The sequence below is a fragment of the Dromaius novaehollandiae genome, chromosome 10 (genome assembly GCF_036370855.1).
Source record: "Dromaius novaehollandiae isolate bDroNov1 chromosome 10, bDroNov1.hap1, whole genome shotgun sequence".
Lineage (NCBI taxonomy): Eukaryota > Metazoa > Chordata > Aves > Casuariiformes > Dromaiidae > Dromaius > Dromaius novaehollandiae.
In genome coordinates this window covers 21252051-21273186 of record NC_088107.1, presented here as the reverse complement: position 1 = coordinate 21273186, position 21136 = coordinate 21252051, and the positions used below count along the sequence as shown (strand labels likewise).

Sequence of the window (21136 nt, the reverse complement as noted above, 5' to 3'; positions counted from 1 at the left end):
GAGCCAATTTAAGCAGCTAACCAGGTTGTCACTTTACAAAGAGAATCCCTAAGTAGCATAAAACTAGTAACACGCTTACACTGGGGCAAATAACATTTCCAGAAACTGGAACCATTTTGCCTTCATTCCACCATTAGTGAATTGTAAGCAGCTTGGTCAGGCAGAGAGTGTCCCACAGTAGCTGGAGGAAACTCCTTCTCTTCTCCCTGGCCCCCAGCCCAGTGTCCTGTTCAAACATCTGTCTGCAGAGATCAGAAAAAAGGTGTTTTCTCTTGTTTTCCTTGCCACTGTCCCTCATAACTTCACATGACCCAGATGCAAGCAGAAGAACCAGCATGCTGGGTTAAAAAAAAGCATAAGATCCCTGATGCCTTCGTACTCTACCATGGTGAGAATTGTAACTTACTTTACACTGCTGTGGACTGCAGACATTCATTGACACTTGTGAATTAACTAGCTACTTGGCGGATGTTTGGCATAGAAAAGCCTACCAATATGTATGTGTTAGAGCATGCACACATGAAAATCTGCAGAATCAGACACAGATACCAAACTAAAAAGGACACAGTCAGGCCTGAAATAGTTGCTTAGAATATGTGATTGTTATTTGGTTGCTCAGAACTAAACAGTCTACTATTAACTGACTGCCAAAGGTGTTTTCCTAGAACTCAGATATTACAGGACTTCAGTTTTGGTGTGTAAGGTCATAAACTAGGTCCTCACCGATTGTCATATATATCTGAAACCACAACAGCAAAGGACATATATGAATTCTGGTAAAACATGTGAGATTCATCACACTGGAGAGAAAAGTTTTACTGCTAGTTTTGATGTATGAGTTGAAACTTTGTGCCTTCTAAAAGCAAGTCCCAACCACATGCATGACATTTTAAAGTGCCTTATTCCAATCCCAACAAATGAGCACCAGATGTTTTCTTTATCGTACTTGCATTTTATACAGTCATTCAACATTCTAGGCTCATAAGAAAGTCTAGGAAACTCTCTCTGACCCACCTCTCTCCACGTAAAAAAGAGAAACCACAAGAGAAAACAAAATCAACAATAAAAAATAATAATTCTGATTAAATGAAGCAAGTAATTGAGGGAAGAGAAGAACTGAAATCTTTTTCAAGGAGAAAGAGAAGACAGGGTGAGAACAATGCCTGGGTTCAGTTATCACCAAGCACAGACCACTTGTTGGAAAGTATCCCACAAAGAACAACAACGTTCTTTGCTTTGTTTTGATTCCTTCCAAAGCAATTGTGCTCTAAAAGGTTCCCCTTGGTCTATAAATGCCATAAACAGAAGATTAAAAGGTCTGTAACTATGCCTGACCATTTTGGCTTCTCTGCAGGCTACGGTGGGGACAAGGTTGCTTCCACAGAGGAGGGAGTCTAGTTTTTAGGATTTATTTGTTTAATTAAGTGTTTTATTTTCTTCTTTTCTTTGGAGAAGAGGCTGTTCATTCACTCCGATCTCACTGCCCACTTCATCCACTCTGATGAAAAGGGCTCTTCAGGCCAAACTCTCCTCTGACCAGTACCCCACAAAGACACCTTGGAGTGGGCCTGCAGAGTGCCAAAGAAAGCTTTATTCCTGAAAGTGCTAAGTATTATTTTCATTCCCATTAGGCTCAGTCTCTGGCAGTTTTGATTTTCTTTTCCATTTCTGTCTGTCCCAAGAATTTTTCGCTGCTTGTTAATTGAATACATAGAAGGACTTGCTTCCTGCCTAGAGAAGCAATTCAATATTTAAGTGTAAGCTTAAAGCAATGCCAATGCTTACGCACCCCACTGAATGAGAGCATAGCCCAAAAGGATGAGAAACAGGTTCCATCCCTTGACCTGCCACTGACTAAATTGGTCACCTTTCCTCCTTAAGCTTCAGATTTCACCCATCTGTGAAAAGGGATGATGATCCTTCCTTAACTCACAGGGCAAGTAGGTGTCATTAGTATTTGGACTTGGTTTCAGATTCTTGAAGAACAGCTTTTCTACTATATCGTTTTCCTGTTTCAGGCAGCACTTGGACTAAAGATGTGAGAACAGTTTCAATTCTATATCCTATGAAGTCTGTGATGGCTGGGTGTGGTGCCATCACCTGGAATATGCACTGCTTTTAGCCTTTAGAGTGGATGTTGTGAAAAATAAGACAAGAGATTGGTTCAAAGCAAAAGCCTGGGTTTGAACCTCTGTGAACTTCAGGAAAGTTTATACTTGACTCTACATCCAAACTTATCTGCTTGAGAGCATCAAAGACAAACCTTCCAGTGTAAGAGCCTCTGAAACTGAATGGAAAAGGAAGAAAGGGAAAGACTGCAAATGAAAAAGATGTAACAAAGAAATAAGTGAGCAGAGAAAAACAAACAGGAACAAAGAGAAGCAGAAAGCTTATCAAATCTGCATGTGAGCAACTGGACTCATTTCAGAAGTGGAACTGTAGAGGCTGTACTAGGCTCTGGTTTTCTGAGGCTCTTGCTTTTGTCTCTACTACAAACATGATACAAATACGATACAGTGCTCATGGCTGCCTTATACATGCCTAAACACTTTCAAAGAAAACACACGTGTTCTCCGTACAACTCTCTTACAGGAACTTGATGAATGGGACAGATACCCCTGAAATGAATGAGAAAACAGCGTAACTGTCATTCCAATTCATTCCCAGGATCACAGTCCCTTAACAGCTTCCTAGGGGCACTAGGAAATGCACCAGGCAGTTGCATCAGGCTGCTTCAGCAGAGGATCTTTCCTGACACAACTGTTCAGAGTCTCCGACCAGAGAAGGACTCACAATGAGTAATGTTTCACTGTGAAGGCCGAGCCTTTGCTGCTAGAGAGAGGTGGAGATTATCTTGATGCTGCTGCCCCACAACGGCAGATGGTATAAATCCGCACGCTGACGCCAGGCTCTGTGTTCAGTAACCCTTTGTTGTTGCAGCACCTGCACATGCTACAGTTTCTGTGACGGATCCTATATAGACCCCAAAGACGAAAAATCAAACCTGAAATTGATAGAGCAGCCCTGGAAGGGACCTGTCACTGAATCCAGTTCAGTCTCTGCAGTTACAGGCATGTCATAGTCCCTTTCCTTAACTGACCATGTTGTTCCATCTTGATGACCGCAGGATCATGTGTACATGTCTTCTCTGTACACATACCCACTTCTACACACACCTCACACAAATTCAAATTACATTGTCATGTTCCTCAAACCCAGCTAATAGATTATTATTTAATACGGAGGAGAGAAAGGAGCTGACATGTGTGACAACATTTGAATACTGTCATGTTCACTTAACTGAAGCTCCTAATTATTTAGCCTTACTGTTTTATGGAGGCCTCAGGTGTCTTCAAGGCCTTAATAAATCAAGGCTTTTGCTTCTGCTTTGCATTTGCTTCTGAGACAGGCTGAGCAGGTGTTGAATTGTGAATGCTGATCCTGAATTGTGATTGCAAAGGCTGGGTACAATGGCGCTTATCCTATTATTCTGTTCTTTGCTCTCTATTTGCCCTCTGCAACTGAGCTCTTGGCTGGGGATTGCCTTTTGTGATGTCTGTATGGCACAGCAAAGAAAAGTCTTGACCTAGATCACTTCTGTATGCTACCACAATATCAGTGTCATTGCAATACTTTCAAATACATCAGGTTTTTCCCTTGTAACATCATTTTAAAAACTGACATTGAAACACATGTACATTCATAAAGTATTATTCTGATTGGAGTTGAAATATCCATGTAGATACAAAGAATGTAGTGCTCCAGAACAAGGACAGACACACAGAAACATGCTCTCAATACCCATTCCAAGGAGACAGTTTATCTACAAAGCAGAGACATGGCATGCTTTGCTCCAGAGTATCCCCCTTGATGCACCAAAGCAGCATCTAATCAGCTTGCACTCTAAAAAACACAGATTTGTGTCACCAAAGATGTAGGAAATAACCCATGTCTCACCCTGCACGTACAGGAGAACAGTAACAATTATCTTCCATGAAGAGCTCAGGTGACCTGTGTGCAAAGTAAATACCAGTGCATGGGAGAACTTTGCATGATGTGAAAACTCTGGAAGGATTAGAAACAGTTGTGACTGTCCAAGATTATATTACAATTCTGTATACACAATTGCAAAACCCAGTCCTGGTGATTTGAAAGTAGTATATTTTAAATGGAGATTAAGAGAAATTATTCATAGGAGAATCCTGCTACAAAATAGAAATACAGTAATTTCTCTGAGTTTCGTAATAATGCTTACCCTTCATCACTGGGCAGAAAATGAGCATTTCTGAAATTCAGTATATTAAAGCAGTATGCCTTAAAAGCCTCTCAAAGCTCAATCAAAATAATCACAGAACTACGGATTCTGTAATTACATGCCAGAGTTTTACCCAGATTTACATTCTTTACTGCAGCATTGTGTTAAGACACATTCAGAATTCCTGGGTTTTTGTTACTTTGCTTACTCAGACAAACTCTATTGATTTCAATGAGCTTTGTGTACACATAAAGGCTGATGAAAAGCTGTGAAAGGCCACTGATCTTCAATTTAAATTAATTTAGCAAATCTGATTTGTTTTCCTGAGCTTCAGTTCTGAAAAATTTTCCAGTTCTAACTCAAGCAGAGGCAGTGAATGCAACTTGGGAAAACTAAGCTTCCTAGAAAAACAAGTCATACCTTTTTTTTAAACAGATGATTAGTAGGGTTTTGCTTCCTTTCACTGCAGTGAAGTTAAAGAAGCCTTCGGCGCTCTGGCTGGAGAAATGGGCAGTAACTCTCAGCCTCCACTGCAACTCCAGGGTCCTTGAGAGTTGGCTGTTTACAGAGAGCGACCCAACGGCCTGGGGTGAGAAGTGGCCTCAGCGCTCAGTCCTCCCTGCCTGGTTGCCATCCCTTGCCGCACCTTTGACAAGAGGCAGCCGGCTGCGGTGTGAGGTCAGTGACTGGAATACCTTCCTGAGTCCTTCGGGCTTTCTGCAGTCTAAATTATTTCTGCCCTCATGACATCAAAGGCTATTATCATCATGGATGCTAATAGAAGGATGCTAACTGCTTTTGGACAACTGCAACTGCAGTCACTGGCCCTTGGCCCCAAGGAGATCACTAAGATGAAGGTCTGGGAACAGATACAACTGGAAAGCAGCAGCTGAACGGGGCGTCTCCAGCAGCCCGGCTCGCCCTGGTGGGCCGTGCAGAGACGGCAGGCCCCGGCAGGCCCGGCCGTGAGCGCCTGGCCCTCGGGCGGCCGGGCGGGAGCGGGGTGCACCAGGCAGCCCGGGCCCGCGGCCAGAGGGCCTGCCGCCGCCACAGCGGCCTGCGAGGGCGACGGGGGGCGGCGGGAGGGAGGGAGCCAGCCCGGGGCCTTAACCCGGCTGCCTTCGCCCGTCTCCACCGGAGGAGCCGGCGTCGCTGGCGGCCCGCGGATGCCGGTGCCCGCGCTGCCGCCGCGGCCGTTAGGACCGTTATGGCCGTTAGGACGGAGGGAGCCGCCTTCGCCACACGGCGGCGGTAGGGAGCGCTGCGCCGGCGGCGCTCTCTCTATGGTTGCGGCGGAGGGACGGGCTGGGAGCGAGGCGCTCTTGCGGTGCTCTCGGTGGTAGAAGCCGTCATCACAGCGCGACGGCGGCGAGGCGGAAGGCGCCGCGGGCGGTACGGGCGGGCGGGCGGCGGCGGGCCGCGGGCTTTGCGGGCAGCTCTCGCAGAGCGAGCGGGGCGGGAGGGGGCTTTTTTCCTCCAGGCCTCCTTTCTGAGCCTGCCGGGCTTTCTCCTTCCAGGGCGTTCCCGTGAAGGCAGCTCCCGTACCGACATGACCACGCAGGTAATTGAAAACGTGGCGCTGATTAAGCCAGACACCAGTTCGATGAATTTTAGGCTACTCATGCATAATACTAATTATTTTTTCTTTCCAGTACGGTATTCTCTTCAAGCAAGAGCAAGGTGAGAAGACACATGTTGTAAATAATCCTGGCTTCCTTGGATGGTGTGAAATTGATAATGACAGATATATTTGTGACGCCTCCTGGGTTATGTTTCTGTTAAGTGTCAATCTGAATAACTTCAGAGTATGCGTGCTGGTTTTCAGTAACAACCTTGGTGAAGAGGTTGAAATGAAATAGGTGACAAGGCTCCCAGAGCACGGGTAGGCCCGAAGAGCAAGGGGTCTATTGCCAACATTGCAATCTGCAATGTTAACATTACCAAAACCCAAGTGACCTTTTTGGAGATTAGATTCTCACATATACCTAATTTTTTTTTCCTGGGAAAAGTCAGGTTCAGTCTTCTGTTTCATTATGCTAGGTACTGTGACAAGGGTAACATGTTCTTGCTGTTGCATGTGCTATGGACTTAGGTGAAAAAGCTGTATGTTTTTCTGACTGGTAAGTCCAGCTGCGGATGCTCTAAAGCTTGCTTCCTTAAAAGTGTATAACTATAGATACAGTGCAGATGTTTGCACTAGCGATTTTAAGATGGTAAAATGACACAAATAAGTAACTTCCTAGTATAATTTAAATTTTGTGCTCTTAATCTTCTCTTTTTCTGGGGAAAAGGGTATGTTTTTATTTTTTAATGAAGTACTTCAAGATGTGATGGAGCTTTCTGTTGGGAGTAAATGTCATAAAAACCTGAGCTCTAAAAGTGTTTAAAGTCTGTTGTGCAGGATGATTCTGGTGTCCTCATCAGCTGCGTCATTGTATTTGCAGACTTACAGTTTAATCTCAGCTCTTTTAGTAGGCCTGAGGGCCACTGAACTACTTATAAGACACAGCTACTTAACAAGACAGCATATGAAGTAGCAGTATAGAACAGCTGTAAGAGAGAGAATAAGGTGATAGTATGAGTAAAAGATTAGTCAATATGAGTGATAGCTGTAGGTTAGCCTATGTTTAGGCTGGCTTTATTTAGGGTATGAAGAAATAAAATGATCAGAAGACGCCTAAGACTGCAAGACAGAATTGAGCTGGGACCTGCCATAGGCAAAGTTACAACTAAGCTGGCTTTCTGAAACTGGGCAGTGAAGATGTATTACGATTGTTTATTACCTTGTTGGTTAGGTTAAAATACTTGTGTAAGACTGTTAATAAAAAAGCGTTCTGCATTGGAATGGTGTTTCTATGGCATTTCTATGTTCATTTGAGGTTTCCATTTGCAGAATGTTGCTACTGTATGTGCTTAGCAATTCTAGTCACAGCCCCTATATGTCTTTGCTTTAGGCCTATAGCTCTGTCTTGTCAAGATATCATTGTTCTATCTGCTTTGACTATTACATAGGTCTTCTACCTATAGCAGGAATTAAAAACTGGTAGTTGTCTCCCATCAGAGGAAACTACTTAACTCTTAACTTCAGTGCTTACGCTCTCTTTTAGCTCATGATGATGCCATCTGGTCAGTTGCCTGGGGAAAGAATAAAAAAGATGGTTCTGAAACGGTGATCTCTGGTTCTTTGGATGATCTAGTGAAGGTCTGGAAGTGGTAAGTGCAGTGTTCAGTATTGAACAGATAAACCAGTTTTAACCCTTGGAAATAGTCAGTATTGGAGACAGAGCAGTCTTGAATTTCCATGGACCACAAGGACATTAGTAGTTGTGTATTGGGAAAGGGGTAGCGTGACACACAGAACCATTCTCTTAAGCAAACTTGTTTTCGCTAGTGCGTGCTTGCTGTTGGAGTGGCCGCATTCTGATGTGCTTTAATTTTCAAGGAGCACAAACACTTTTGAAAATACATATCAAGTCTTGTATGTCTTTTGCCAGAGAACGGTACAACTTGATTTGTTTCTAAGTCAAAGAATTAGAAATGCAACTTCTTACGAGACTCACGTTGAGGCTGTGTGTACTGTAAAAGGAATAGTGAGAACAGTGTGAAACAGGAAATGTGACTTTAGCCAAAAGGAGAGAAGAAAAAAAAAGATCCTCATACAAGTAACACTGAGGTGTGCTGTTGCAGAGAAATTGTTCCTTCTCTTTACGGAAGCAGTATTAAACACGTACTTCACTTTAAGTACATGACTAGCTCTGGTGTGATATTATAGAAATGTTAGTCACTGTATTTCATGCTGTGCTGGCAAATTAAGTCTGTTATGTGAGTATCCATTACTGCTGTGTAATGGAGATTTCAGTGGGACTATTCCCAAACTTAAAATGAAGCACATGATTTATGGAAATATGGTAAACAATTGATTTGTGTTTCATTTCCTTAAGTATACAGACAGTTTGTGTATAGCTGTCTTCACTTGTCATGGCTAGTTAGATTCCCCTCTTGCTGAGCAAAATGGAGAATTGCAGGTTATCGTGTTTGTTTTGTCTGAGTTTGCAGGTAATTTAAGTACCCCCAGCTATTCCTAACTAGGCTTTTATTTCCCTTCATCAAAAGGAATGATGAAAAGTTGGATCTACAATGGACTTTAGAGGGTCACCAGCTGGGTGTGGTGTCTGTGGATATCAGCCATACGGGTTCCATTGCAGCATCCAGCTCCCTAGATGCTCATATTCGCCTTTGGGATTTAGAAACTGGCAAACAGATCAAATCAATAGATGCTGGTCCTGGTAAGATACCAGTGTTAAGCTGTCTCTGTGTAACAAGTACACCTTAATTATATACTATACTGTATTTACTATTGCGGGTAAGCGCATGAGATGACTAGGACTTTTTTTAATATTATAATCTTTATCCCGAGTTTGCAATTTTAATGTTGGTGACTTTATCCACTAAAGATAAAGTAGTATCAGCCACTTTTACATCTATTTGTTTGTACTATTTGCACGTTCTTAGATACACTTAGATTTACATTTTCCTAGATACATAAAGCAGATTTGAAACCAGCTTGCTATTACAGATGTATTGATATAATGATATTTTTAAAAATGACTCGAGCACATGCTTAGATTTACAAAGAAAGTCTGAGCTCACTAATTCTTTCTAACTGTATTTGCACTGAACTGGAGCCATGTATGCGATACCATTTATGCAGTACATCCAAGCATGAGGGAGCAAGTCAAAGTAAAGCTGAAGTCTAGATCAACATTGCATCTTCCAAGCTGGAATTCAGGGCCTAAAATCTTTCTCAAAACACTTTATTGGTCCACTGACAATCCTCAGTTTTAAGAACAGTCTTGCAGTCTTCTAGATAATTAATGCTAAGCATATAGAAAAATCTGTAAATTCCATAGTGCTAGATAAATCCATTACACTATTCTAAAAAGGTTTTTTCTGTAATTAAATTGCAAGGAATGTTGATCCATGTTGCAACCCTGTGTCTGCATGTTCTTCCTGCATCTTTTGTGCTTTGCTAGCTGTTAGTGTTGCCATAAATATCTGAACAGATACATACAGAACTGCCGTTACTGGCTGAGAACTAGTGAAAATATTCAACTAACTGAGTTTTTCTTTTTAATATAGTTGATGCTTGGTCTCTCGCTTTTTCACCTGATTCACAGTACCTTGCAACAGGAAGTCATGTGGGAAAAGTAAATATTTTTGGCGTTGAAACTGGAAAAAAAGAATATTCTCTGGACACTAGAGGAAAGTTCATCCTTAGCATTGCATATGTAAGAAGCGCAACTGATGATCTCTTATGTGGAATTGCTATTGTCATAATATGTTGTAAATCAGTTTTTTTTCTTCCCATCCATCACTTTGTTTCTACATGCTTTGACAGTTGCACATTCAAATTGCATGACATTCCCCAGTGAATATTTGGAAAATATACTTTGATCTTGCTTATTCATGTATTGTGAATAAGCAAACCTAAATGTACAAGATTTTTGGAGCCCAAGTATCTTACATAGATCATATTTCTGACAAGTTGCCAAGAAAGTGTGTGCGTGTGTGTTTGTGTGGGGTGGTACCTAGCATAAATCAGAAATTCAGACAGTTGCTAAATGTGTATTTTGTGTGTTTTATTACAGAGTCCAGATGGAAAATATTTAGCCAGTGGAGCAATAGATGGCATTATAAATATTTTTGATATTGCAACTGGAAAACTTCTGCATACGCTAGAAGGTAATGGTTTGCATATTTGCAATGCTCAACTTCTGACTTCGTTCCTGAACAAAATTAAAGTGCATAAGTCAGAATAAGATGTAACAGCCATGGCATAAATGAGTTGATGTTTCTGTCCACTAGACAATATTCAGTTATTTACTTAGTATGCTCTAATACTCAAAATATTAGAGGCAAACTGTAAACTCAGGCTTGTATCATGAATGCCTACCTTAAAAGATATAGCCAGTAATGCTGCACTAAATCCTTAAATTGCAATTCCCTCTTGCATTGTAGTGCAGTACAAGTGAATGAAGCTAAGCTGAATCTGTGCTGCCACATCTTATTTTTCTTTTCACTGTGGTATCAGATTTATAGGAACTTATTCCTGTTATTAGAAAAGAACTGAACATTTTATGTCGTAAAAGACTTGCATTTTTCTAATGGATAAGTATGCTTTTAATGTTTATGCAGTTTCTCTCCAGTCCTGTAATGTAATTACAAGACCCCTGCAACTTAAAAAGTTATGAAATCATACTACAAAATATAATGTTGATCATATTGGAAAGCACTATGATATCAGAAAATTGTCATGTATTTCCCTACATGAGTTCCAATTAGGACACACGGCTGAAAAAATAGGATACTCTTGTACTGCAGTCAACACGCCTTAACATCAGAAGTTCCAGGTTACTGTACGCTTGGGTTGTATGTTGTGTGAAGAAGCCTGTAGAGGCACAGAGAGAAAGACTCTTTCACTAGATTGCTTTCTTTCAACAGGGAATGCAATTTTGATGCAACTTTTTAGCACTGTCATTAGTAGTAGAAATGGCTGCATTCTAAGCCATATATAATTTTGATTTTCAGGTCATGCAATGCCTATTCGTTCACTGACGTTTTCTCCAGATTCTCAGTTACTTGTAACTGCTTCAGATGACGGCTATATCAAAATCTATGATGTGTAAGTTGTCATTTTGGAAGACGTGCTGACAGGAAAACTAACTATTCAAAGAGGCTGTTACTGTAACAAACATTGAAACTGCTCTCTGTAATTCCCTTCAGCTTTCGTAGTTCTAGCTAATAAATCATCTTAGTTTAAATGATAAAACTTGAAATCCTATAGATTTTCTTTTTTAAAGTGTGTATGTGCTTTAACAGCCTTAACTTGAAAACTGATGACTTTCCTCATAATTGGCTCTGTAGGCAACAGGCTAATTATTTCGTGTACCTGCCTGAGTGTTTGTGTTTACCCATCTTAAACATCTGTTACGTACCCAAGAAGTGTTTTTGTTCACAACCTGTTTCTCTTGCACTGTGCCGAAACTCAGATGACCAAGGGGGAAAAAAGCACTGCTTCAGTGATCTTCACTGCCTTAAACCTGCATTACTGTCCCTTCTTCATGAAAGTCTTCAGGTCAAACTGCTTTGCGCATCTGTGTATCTCTTTAGTCACCTCTTTTTATGTTAACTATTTGAAGCAGAAAGATAGAATCTACTGCAAAAACACCAGTCAGCTTGGATGAACAAAGGTCCAGAAGTCACCTTCTGTGACCTTCCAGCCATTCTTGACTGCACTAACCACAGTTTATTTCTGTTACTTTTTCCCTGGGATTCACAAACCAAATGTTAATGTTAGAACTCTGTTTTCTAAACTTTTCCACAGACAACATGCAAACTTGGCTGGCACACTAAGTGGTCATGGATCCTGGGTATTAAATGTAGCATTTTGTCCTGATGATACCCATTTTGTTTCCAGGTACTGAGGATTTTAACTTCTTTGTTTACATATACTTAAAAAAGAAATTTAATTTCCTATTTATAATGGGAGGTGGATAAGGAAATGTGTACAAATTGTGATGGAATCTGTAACAGAATAGCATATATTACACTATGCTGAAAGACAAAAGCCAACCTGTGATGTGATACAATTTGTAGTGAATAGTATTTTATAGCGTAAGTCATCCCACTGCAGTGTAGTTCCTACAAGTGGAGGACATCTTAACCTAAGAGGAGGGTAATTTTGATTCTAAGTATCTGAAAAAGTGCTGTTAATTTAACAAATACAACCTAATGTAGTAGTATATGTGAATCTAGAAAAACTTTACCGTTGTTAACTCCTAAAATAGCACAGGCAGTTGGGGGACCTACTGTATGTAACAAGAGAACTCACATCAGAGAATTTTTTGGCTAAAACTGGAGTCCTCATTTATTTTCATGTTGCAGATATTGAAATAGTAAGTGTATTTTAAGTGTAACTGGAACCTAGTTAAAGATGTACTCCTTTGCTGCTTCATGCCTATATTTGATTGGTGAAAGAGGGTTTCCTGTGTGCTGTATGGGATCTTTAACCTCTGAACTGTAGTTAATCTATTAATTTAGATATTGATCAATAATATTTTTTTCAGTTCATCTGATAAAAGTGTAAAAGTTTGGGATGCTGGAACAAGAACCTGTGTTCACACTTTCTTTGACCATCAAGATCAGGTATATCACCAACTTAAAATTATCATGTCTGCTGTTGCATTACCTGTATCACTATTAGCATGAAAACTTAAGTTGTTCAGCTGTGCACATTTGTGCTTAAAATCCATGCTATAGCTTTGGGGTTGGACTTCAGCTTGCTACAATAACATCCTAGAATTTGTTAGTAATTATTAGGCACTTAATATTGAATTAATATTCCAAGAGTGCATGCTGATTTCTTCCAAGTAATCCATTTCCACAGGTCCAAACAAGCGCTGATCCTGAGTGGCCAAAGGGATTCTTACTAGCCAGTATTCCTAATTTTTGTCTATAGTCTTGTTTACTCTTGTCACGTGGAGAGTGTGTGCATGTGTAAGGGAGAAAAATATATTTTTTTAAAGGATTGAGCTATTTAAAAAGATACTTGAAAGTCTCTTTCAAACTTGGGACATTTTATTCTTTAAATGTCTGCACTACCCTATTTTATTTTTGCTGAATGGTAGCAACCTTTGAGGAAAGAGAAAATTGGTTACCTCCCCTGTTAATTGTTTTCCAAATTTTAGGTGTTAAATAGTCTTGTCCTCTTTTTTTTTTAATGGACTGAAGGGAAAGACTTAGCAAATTATTTCAGATTTTATTCAGGTTCTTCCCTGGTTTTTGTGTGCTGGTAACCTTCTTCTCAGTTATCTATAGCTATGGGGGTTTTGATGCTGAAGTATCAAGCAGAATTGGATTTCCAGTGTTGTTTTAGGAGTTGTCTGTAGTCTTATGAATTTGTGGAAGGTAGAGGTGTGTCACCCGTTGTAAGGCTGGTCTTTAAGAGTACTAATGCAAAACAGTCCGTGAGATTCCCCCAAACACGCTCTTATAAATATAGCTGTTTTGCAATCTCATGTTAATACAGCCTTTATTCCTCTTGATTGTCCTGGTGATGGGGGTCATTTAAGGGTTTATATAACTGTCATATATTTAAGTCACAGGACTGATCTGAACTTTATCAGAGCCATCTACGTATCAGTGCAAAACCTAATTAGCCCAAGGATGACCACAGGCATCCTTCAGTCTGTCGTGATATGCCTTTTTTCAGTCTACAAGAAAACTGTTTTTCCTCTTTCACTTTCCTAAAAGCATTGTGAGACACTGTTTTTCAGAAATGAAGACAGGGTGGGTAAGAGTGAAAATGGTTGATATATGCAAACCTGGGCAAGTACATTTCAGATAATGCAATCTAAGAATACTTGAGCAATGCTATTGTCCATAGAAGTCAAATGCACAAACTTGTCTGGCAACTAGATGGCAGTTTTACTGTGGTTCATCAGTCTCATCTGCTGTTGAAGCAGGAGCCTTTAATCTGGAACCAACTGTAATAGTGTAACTTCAAGTAATCTTCCCTCTTCTGCTTGTTGCTGTTAATAAATATGACTTACTGCTTTTTCTTCTCAATATCTCTCCTCCATAACCTTTTGCCTATTCTATTTGCAGGTTTGGGGAGTGAAATACAATGGAAGCGGTTCCAAAATTGTATCTGTTGGAGATGACCAAGAAATCCATATTTATGACTGTCCAGTTTAAGCAGCCTTAGACCTTTGTTAAATTCTGTGGCAGTTCTTAGAAATATTAGTCCTTCTATGTTATTGTTTATAAATGTTATTTTTTAATATGATAAAAGCATTTTAGTAATGCTGATTGAACTCTGAACTGAAAAATCAGATATGTTTATATGTACTCTTGGTTTTGTTCAGCATGAGAAAGCTTTTTCTAAATAAAAGTATGGATGCAAGAAACTTGTGTTTAAACTTTGTAAAAATCTATTTTTGGAAATATGTACTCATGGGTGAAGTAACTGTCCAGTTAAGTCTACCACTGGTATTACATAAATAGATGTGAGTTGGAAATTGTTGAGCAAGTCTAACAAGTTTGTTTAGGAAAAGTGACTGAGGCTATCTCTATGCACTGGAAGTGATAGCCCTCACTCATCCTGATGGCAGGGATAGGGTCATTTAAGTTGAACACCTGTTCTAGCAATTGTATAGTAAAATATAGCTTATTAATCATGCTTTAATTTAATGGTGGCTAGCTGGCTTCAGTTGGGGGGGGGTCAGGGGGAAACTGTTTCCAACTATGACTTAAGAGAAAAAAAAGGAAAAAGACTTCAGTATAATCATTCTACTACAGTGTGGCATGATAATGTAGCAGTGGACATGCTACAATGTGTTGTTGTATTATAAAGGCCTGAATATACAACACCAAGAGGGACAGAAGAAGAGTTTCTAGCAAAAGGACAAATAGAGTTTGAGTTTGTGAAAGCTCAAGATTTTACTTGAGGTATTACTGTGTATGTAATTTAAGAGTAATGAAGTAGTGTTTTGTGGTGGATATACAAATAAGAAGGATACTGTCTGACCCAGGTTACAGAGAACTGAACTGTTGAACAGGTACACTACACTGTTCAGGTCCTGATGAAGGAATGCTATTCTAGTACAATGGAAGAGGGGAGTAGGAATAGTGTAATTAAGCAAATAATGGAGCATCACAAACTTCTTTCTCTGAAGAACAAAATAGCAAAGACAGGCTTTTCACATTCAATGTGAAAAACAGTGGTGAAGTCTAAAGGTAAAGGAACTAGGCAACTTATGCCAGCTAAATGTGGTTCTAGAGTAGATAAGAAAGCATGATAAAGTGTGAAGAATGCAGTTTATTAGAAGTAATTTCTGCTATCTTTTATTCTATGAAATTAATTTTCCAGTATGAAACTATTTACATAAGACATTCCACTTAGCCTTTTTGAATATTGCAAGTCTTATAAATAGCATAGGTGAAATAGAGAACCTTTACAGCAAAGGAAGATGTATACCAACTCAGTTGGTTCTCAGCTGTGTAACATTTGCTTATATATAAAGACTACAAGAACACAATATAAATTAGTTACAAAAAAAAGTGATACTGACAGCGCAGCAACTCAATTTGCTGAACACAAAACCCACAAGCAGTGGCTATTACAGCCATGCAGTTTTCATTGTGAAAATTTACATTTTAGATGACATACATTCCACCTTGCTTTAAGATGTTTGACACTGTACCCCTGTTCTTGGACCCTCCTCATCTTCTTCATATGCTTCTCCCCCACTGTTACGGTAGGTTTGCTCACTTGGATCAAAGTCTTCCAGGTCTACCTGGTCCATCTCATCTGTAATCATTACATCTTCTCGTGGAGGAAGCAGAGCCTCCAATAGACACAGTTTCTCCCTCGGAAGCCAGTAATGCTCTGGGAACTGGACCTACAATGATTTTTTTCCAAAATGAATAGGTACTCTTTATCATAAAAGATTTCCCTTGCTAGAGAAGGGCAAACAATCAACTTACCAAAAACTGTATAATTAGATTGCCTTTGTCCATTGGAGATTTGTAGATAGGCATCCCTTCATTGTGGATGCACTTCAAGTCACCATGTTTTATCACTTCACCTAGACAGAGGGAAGAACTTTAGGTAGTCTTGTGACAGATGTTTCGTAACACAAGATTTTCAATAGCAGCATTCCTACAGCATCTAAGGGATACTCCTAAGCAACCAGAAGAAATCAGAGATTGGGGGAAAACCCTAGAAACATGCTATAAAGACAGAATTAAGACTATACAAAAGTCATCCCATTTAGGATTTAAGCTTCCTCTATTGTAAAAGAGCTAGTCTCTCTTGACACAGCCTTCCGTCTGAATTAATGATCTAGTATAGCTCAAGTTTGTCATCTTGAGTTTTTCCCCTCCCCCGGTCACTCCATCAACTGAGGTAGGTTTATTAAGACCCACATAAAGCTCTATACATGTGAAGCTCACATATAGCTTAAGCTATAATTCTGCATGTAAAGTGTTTCAGAAGCAGTGACAAGACAAAGAGTCAAGTGAATTAACTGACCTTAAGTACAGTTTGAATTTTTTACATTAACTGGTTAAAAAAAAGCATCCAGGCACAGTGAAACAACAGGCAAGCAGTCTGTATAGCATCAGAACTCAGAAGACCTACCTGGTCTAGATGTTACTACAAGGACTCTGTTATCAAGTGTTTCAATGGTCTTTTTGAAGCCACATAAAGCCTCTGAAAGTTGAATTCTCATTTTTGTAATTAAGTCATGCCCTCGCCTCTGAAAGACACTGTGATCCTTCTGATCAAGCACAATTATAACATCACCAGGCTCCAGATCAGGCTCCTGATCACCTTCCCCATGAAATACTATCTTCTGACCATCTTTCATGCCTGGGAAGAAAAAAGAAATCTTACTTTTTATAGAATTACTGGACTACAAATATAGACACATAAGTATACAGTTCTTACCTTTATCAATATGAACTTCTATAATCTTTTTCTCTCTTACAACCTTACAGCCATTGCAGTTGTCACACCTGTCCTTTGGATTTATTCTTTCACCTTGGCCTTTGCATTCTGGACACACAGTTTGGATTTGTTGTACCATACCAGGTCCAATCTGCTGAACTATAACTTGCATTCCTCTTCCTTTACACAAAGGGCACTTTTCTATAGCCCCTTTCTTTCCACCATAACCTTCAACAAAAAGTTAAATCTGATCTCAGTCTCAGGGGAGAAAAGCAAAACAAAAGCATTTATTGAACAATAGTCAGGCTAGAACTCATTGGAAAGCCACAGTTCTTAGCTTCAAAGGAACCTTTAGGGTGGCTTTTACAGAAATTGTTGTACACTTCCAATGTAATTGTGATTTATTTTCCACCACAAAACATGCCCCACAATTTAGAAAGTTTCTACAGGCAAAAAAGTTTTTATTTATGCACCGTATTGTATTTGCTTCCCCCACCCTCACCTAGTGCATCTTTGTTTTCAAGGAACTATCAGCATACTGACTTTACTTCTTCAAAAGCCAGTCGTTCCACTAACACTTTGGAAAGAATGTGCTCGCTAAAAATTTAAAAAGTACTAAGACACAAGATCTCATTAAAATTTACTGCAACAAGACTTGTCATTAGAGAACCTTAACAGTTGTAAAGTAAGTTGCATAACACAAGCAAGACTTCTGCCCACAGCAATTCAAGAAGAAGGCTGTAACAAAACAGCAGTTACTAAACCTACAAATTAAGATACTGTTAATTAAGGTGCCCTTAATTATCATTCCCAGGGAGTGCAAATCTACTACTAGAATAGCTTTGCACTATGATGTTAAGAAGATATAGCCTTATTCTTGCATAAGTACTGTCATAAAGCAGCCCAAAGGATAACTAGATACCCTGACAGACATTCAGAAAGCCACACTGTTTCCTCCCTCCACTATATACATATATATATTTATGGGGTGAAGAGCATAAGACCACTGCTTATTTTACCTTCGCATTTGGAACAAATTACATTCTTTTGCAGTGCCAGTTTCCTTGTAATACCATTATATAAGTCTTCAAGAGATACACCTAACTGGTGCACAACATTCTTGCCTTAAAGAAAAAAAGAGAAATTAATTCTAGTTCAGCTATTATGAGCACTAACGTTTATTTAAAAGTTTCTACACTTGTTCATACATGCACAGTCTCACTGAAGAAATGTAAAGTTCATTCCAAACTTTGAGCAGAGCTCAGCCCCTTAAAAGCATGTGCAGTTCCATCAGCTTCCACAGAGCTACACCCACTAATGTCAGAACATAAAGTTTAGCTGTAATTAAGGCAAAGCATCATTAAAGCCACCTGAGCCCTCCTGGCCCTAATTTTATAAGCTTAACTGGAAATAGCAAGATATAAGGACACTACCAGCTTCAGTTCCAGTCAATGTATAAGTTGCTATTATGCCTACCTATGTATTTCCATGCCACTCTGTAGCATGACTTCAGAAGATTTTACAGCAATTTACCACTTGCTCTTTTAACAAATATGGAGGATGGAAAAAGAAATCACATGTGCTTTTGACAGCACTTTGCACTTAGTTTCACTTTTTTACATGGTAACATCTCCCAAGTGTTTTCATGAGATAATGTTACTTAAGTTGATGGTGTCCTTTGAAGCAAGTTGCCCAAAGCATATGAGCAAGTGAGGCACAGATCTGGAAAGAAAGAAACTTAAAACATGGCTAGTTCAACCGCTCTAGCCATCTCTTGACCAATAGCCTTCCCCCTCCCCTCCAGATTACCCATACCCATTTTAACAAAAAACAAAAGAGCTGATCATAAAGACTGCTACAGCTATATCACGTTATCTATTTTATTAGAATCTTATTACTATAACAACTACAATCATAGCTTACTTGATCTATTGTTGCAACTAATATCCACACTATGTGCACTTAGCAGAACAGCAGTACCATAGCACATGCGTTTTATGCTTAAGTGCATGGTTAGAGTTTCTAGAACTTGTTTAGAACTGTGTACCTCTTCTCTCTCTATTCATTCGGCCTCCACCACCAAAGAACATGTCAAAGATGTCCATGGGTGAAGAGAAGCTGCCGCCACTCAGGCCTCCTTCTTTAATAGCCTGCTCCCCACCCTGGTCATAGAGGTCCCTTTTCTTTGGGTCCGACAGAACTTCATATGCCTGGGATATGAGTTTAAACTAAAAAGAAAAAAGAAGCTCTGAACAACTATGACCAAGAGGAAAAATAACCCTCTTATATGCAATTGGATCTTCAGATTGAGCTGCTACAAGATGTTCTTGTAGTATTTGTACTTTTTCCAAGAGGAAGCTCCCTAAACATATATGTAACAGACTAATAGCATACTTTTGTCCAGGAAGACCACCCCTTCTCTCCCTCCACCCCTACCCACACATTTTAAGTGAACCAAGTTCAGAGTCACATCTAACTTACAAGCATGTGCAAACTATAGCTCTTTGATCATTGTGTTAGTTACAGCCACTACACAGCTCTAACAAGTCCCTCCAGGAAGGGATACAATACTACCCCTGAAGTCTTGGGGGTCCCCAGCTGCCCACTGGCCACAGCAGTACTAGTCACTCTAGGGCTACACAGGATCCTTCACGGCAGCTCAGCTGCTATATCCAGCTAGAACTAGAAGGAGATTTAACCTTAAGTGGCCAGACACTAGTGTTGACTACTCATTGCAAATGGAGTATTAAAACACAAGTTAAAAATATCAGCTTTATCCAAAAATTTACAGAATTTTTTTTTAATAGCTATCAAGGATTTCCTCCTATTACTAAAATGAGTAATTCCATTTTGAATGTGAATTGCTTAACTGGGAAAACTGACAAATAAGCCAAAAACAAAAGCTGCAAAAGTTACTTTACACTATTTTACTATCTAACTAGCTTACATTCTGTAAATTAGTGTACCAGAAACACAAATGCTGAGTTTCTGTTCCTATATTAAGGTATTTTCAGAGAAGTTACTTGGTAAAGGAGCCCCTCATTTAAGTTTGATTAGTTTTCTCTAGCTCTCTAATTATGGTGCTCCTTTATCCTCTTGGGCAACATGTGGAGACAAGTGGCTCTTCTAATCATGCAGAAGATGTTTTTCACTGTGAACAGTTTACCTACATACTGTCCAGTGGTTCCCTCTGGACTGTTACCTTGTACAGCTGCATTACCAATTTCCCTAAAAGCTTCATCCTGTTCAGGAGCACAACTCCACCCACTGCAACCCCAACACACACAACAGCACAGGCAGCTGGTTCCAGCATTGACCTTCACAGCATCCGATACAGCACAAGGGCCATCAGGACACTGGTAATCATTTCATCTTTGCCCGTTTTAACAAGCATCACTACTAAGAATGAACATCCATTAGGACTGTAAGCAATGAAGAGGCAAGTTGAAGCTGTGTTTAAAAAAATAAAGGAACTAACGCATCCACTTCTCCTTTAGGCCATCATGCCCTCCTGCCACAGCTGAGCCACCAGGCCAACCGCCAAGCTCAGATGGTTATTACAGACTTTAAAGAGCTGGAATCTTCGCTTAATGACACTATGTTGCAATAAGAGCGTCCCATCCACCCTTTAGACAGAAGGCAAAATTAAAAGACAAATGAAGTAAGATAGAAGTAAGCGCTTTTGTAGGCGAGCACAGCCCAGGTGTGTACAACGCGCCCCCCCCCCCCCCGCCCCGGGAGCGGCCGCCCATCTGGAGGCCCGGGGCCCGCTCAGCGCCGGCAGGTGCCGCCGCCCGGGCCGGGCCCTGCCCGCCGCCTACCCGCTCGCCCTCGCTGGGGTTCTTGTCGGGGTGGTACTTCAGCGCCAGCTTGCGGTAGGCGCGCTTGATCTCCTCCGAGGAGGCGCTGGGCTTCACCTGCAGGATGTCGTAGTACTCGGTCTCCTTCACCATGGTGCCTGCGGGAGGACCGCACCGCGTTACCGGCCGCCGCGGCGCAAGCCCCGGCTCGACCCCCCCCCCCCCGCCCGCCCCCAAGGGCCGGGGCGGCCTCTGCCCTCCCCCCAACGGTCGGGGGCGGCCTCTGCCCCCGCCCCACAACGGGCAGGGGCGGCCCGCTACCCCCTTACCGGCGCCGCCGCCCGCTCCCGCAGCGCTGCTCCCTTGGAAATGGGCCTCGCCCCGCCTCTTCCACGGCTTTTATACCGGCTCCGGCCGAATCTTCTGGAATGACGCTGCCCTACGTCACCGCTCTGGAACGGTCTAGAATTCCCGCGCGTGACGTCACCGCCCGGTAAGCGGCGGGAGGGGGCGGTGCCTCCCCGCGCGGCCGCGGCGCTTCAGGAAGGCGGCGACTGCGGCGAGCGGCGG

General features: G+C 40.9%; 2 protein-coding genes across 4 annotated transcripts; one reads left to right on the top strand and one right to left on the bottom strand.

The window, feature by feature from the left end:
• Positions 1 to 5406: 5406 nt before the first annotated feature.
• On the top strand, positions 5407 to 14223 carry SKIC8 (SKI8 subunit of superkiller complex). Of its 2 annotated transcripts, none has more exons than XM_026110207.2 (11): positions 5407 to 5506; positions 5773 to 5816; positions 5908 to 5935; positions 7363 to 7468; positions 8369 to 8541; positions 9395 to 9543; positions 9904 to 9997; positions 10844 to 10937; positions 11640 to 11732; positions 12382 to 12460; positions 13922 to 14223. In XM_026110207.2, the coding sequence occupies exons 1-11, from the start codon at positions 5422 to 5424 to the stop codon at positions 14009 to 14011; spliced, it is 1035 nt and encodes a 344-aa protein (XP_025965992.1). In that variant the 5' UTR covers positions 5407 to 5421; the 3' UTR covers positions 14012 to 14223. The 2 variants fall into 2 exon arrangements, with proteins under 2 accessions (XP_025965992.1, XP_025965993.1); XM_026110208.2 differs by lacking the exon at positions 5407 to 5506 and adding an exon at positions 5547 to 5647.
• An 891-nt stretch (positions 14224 to 15114) lies between these two features.
• DNAJA4 (DnaJ heat shock protein family (Hsp40) member A4) lies at positions 15115 to 21042 on the bottom strand. Of its 2 annotated transcripts, XM_064517539.1 has the most exons (8): positions 20896 to 21042; positions 20588 to 20724; positions 18814 to 18994; positions 17786 to 17890; positions 16767 to 16994; positions 16458 to 16688; positions 15803 to 15903; positions 15115 to 15717 (listed from the first exon to the last, which is right to left on the bottom strand). In XM_064517539.1, exons 2-8 carry the CDS (start codon positions 20717 to 20719, stop codon positions 15499 to 15501), a joined length of 1197 nt encoding a protein of 398 aa, XP_064373609.1. In that variant the 5' UTR covers positions 20720 to 20724; positions 20896 to 21042; the 3' UTR covers positions 15115 to 15498. The 2 variants fall into 2 exon arrangements, with proteins under 2 accessions (XP_064373609.1, XP_064373610.1); XM_064517540.1 differs by lacking the exons at positions 20588 to 20724; positions 20896 to 21042 and adding an exon at positions 19969 to 20359.
• Positions 21043 to 21136: the final 94 nt, after the last annotated feature.

Bases quoted from the DNA above. Each gene is read 5' to 3' on its own strand.
- SKIC8 (XM_026110207.2), top strand. From the start codon at position 5,422: ATGCCGGTGCCCGCGCTGCCGCCGCGGCCGTTAGGACCGTTATGGCCG. The intron at 5,817-5,907 runs GTAATTGAAAAC...TTTTCTTTCCAG, and splicing joins GTACCGACATGACCACGCAG to TACGGTATTCTCTTCAAGCA. The intron at 9,998-10,843 runs GTAATGGTTTGC...TTTGATTTTCAG, and splicing joins ACTTCTGCATACGCTAGAAG to GTCATGCAATGCCTATTCGT.
- DNAJA4 (XM_064517539.1), bottom strand. From the start codon at position 20,719: ATGGTGAAGGAGACCGAGTACTACGACATCCTGCAGGTGAAGCCCAGC. The intron at 18,995-20,587 runs GTAGGCGGCGGG...TTTTCTTTTTAG, and splicing joins ACCCCAGCGAGGGCGAGCGG to TTTAAACTCATATCCCAGGC. The intron at 16,689-16,766 runs GTAAGAACTGTA...TTTTCTTCCCAG, and splicing joins AGAAGTTCATATTGATAAAG to GCATGAAAGATGGTCAGAAG.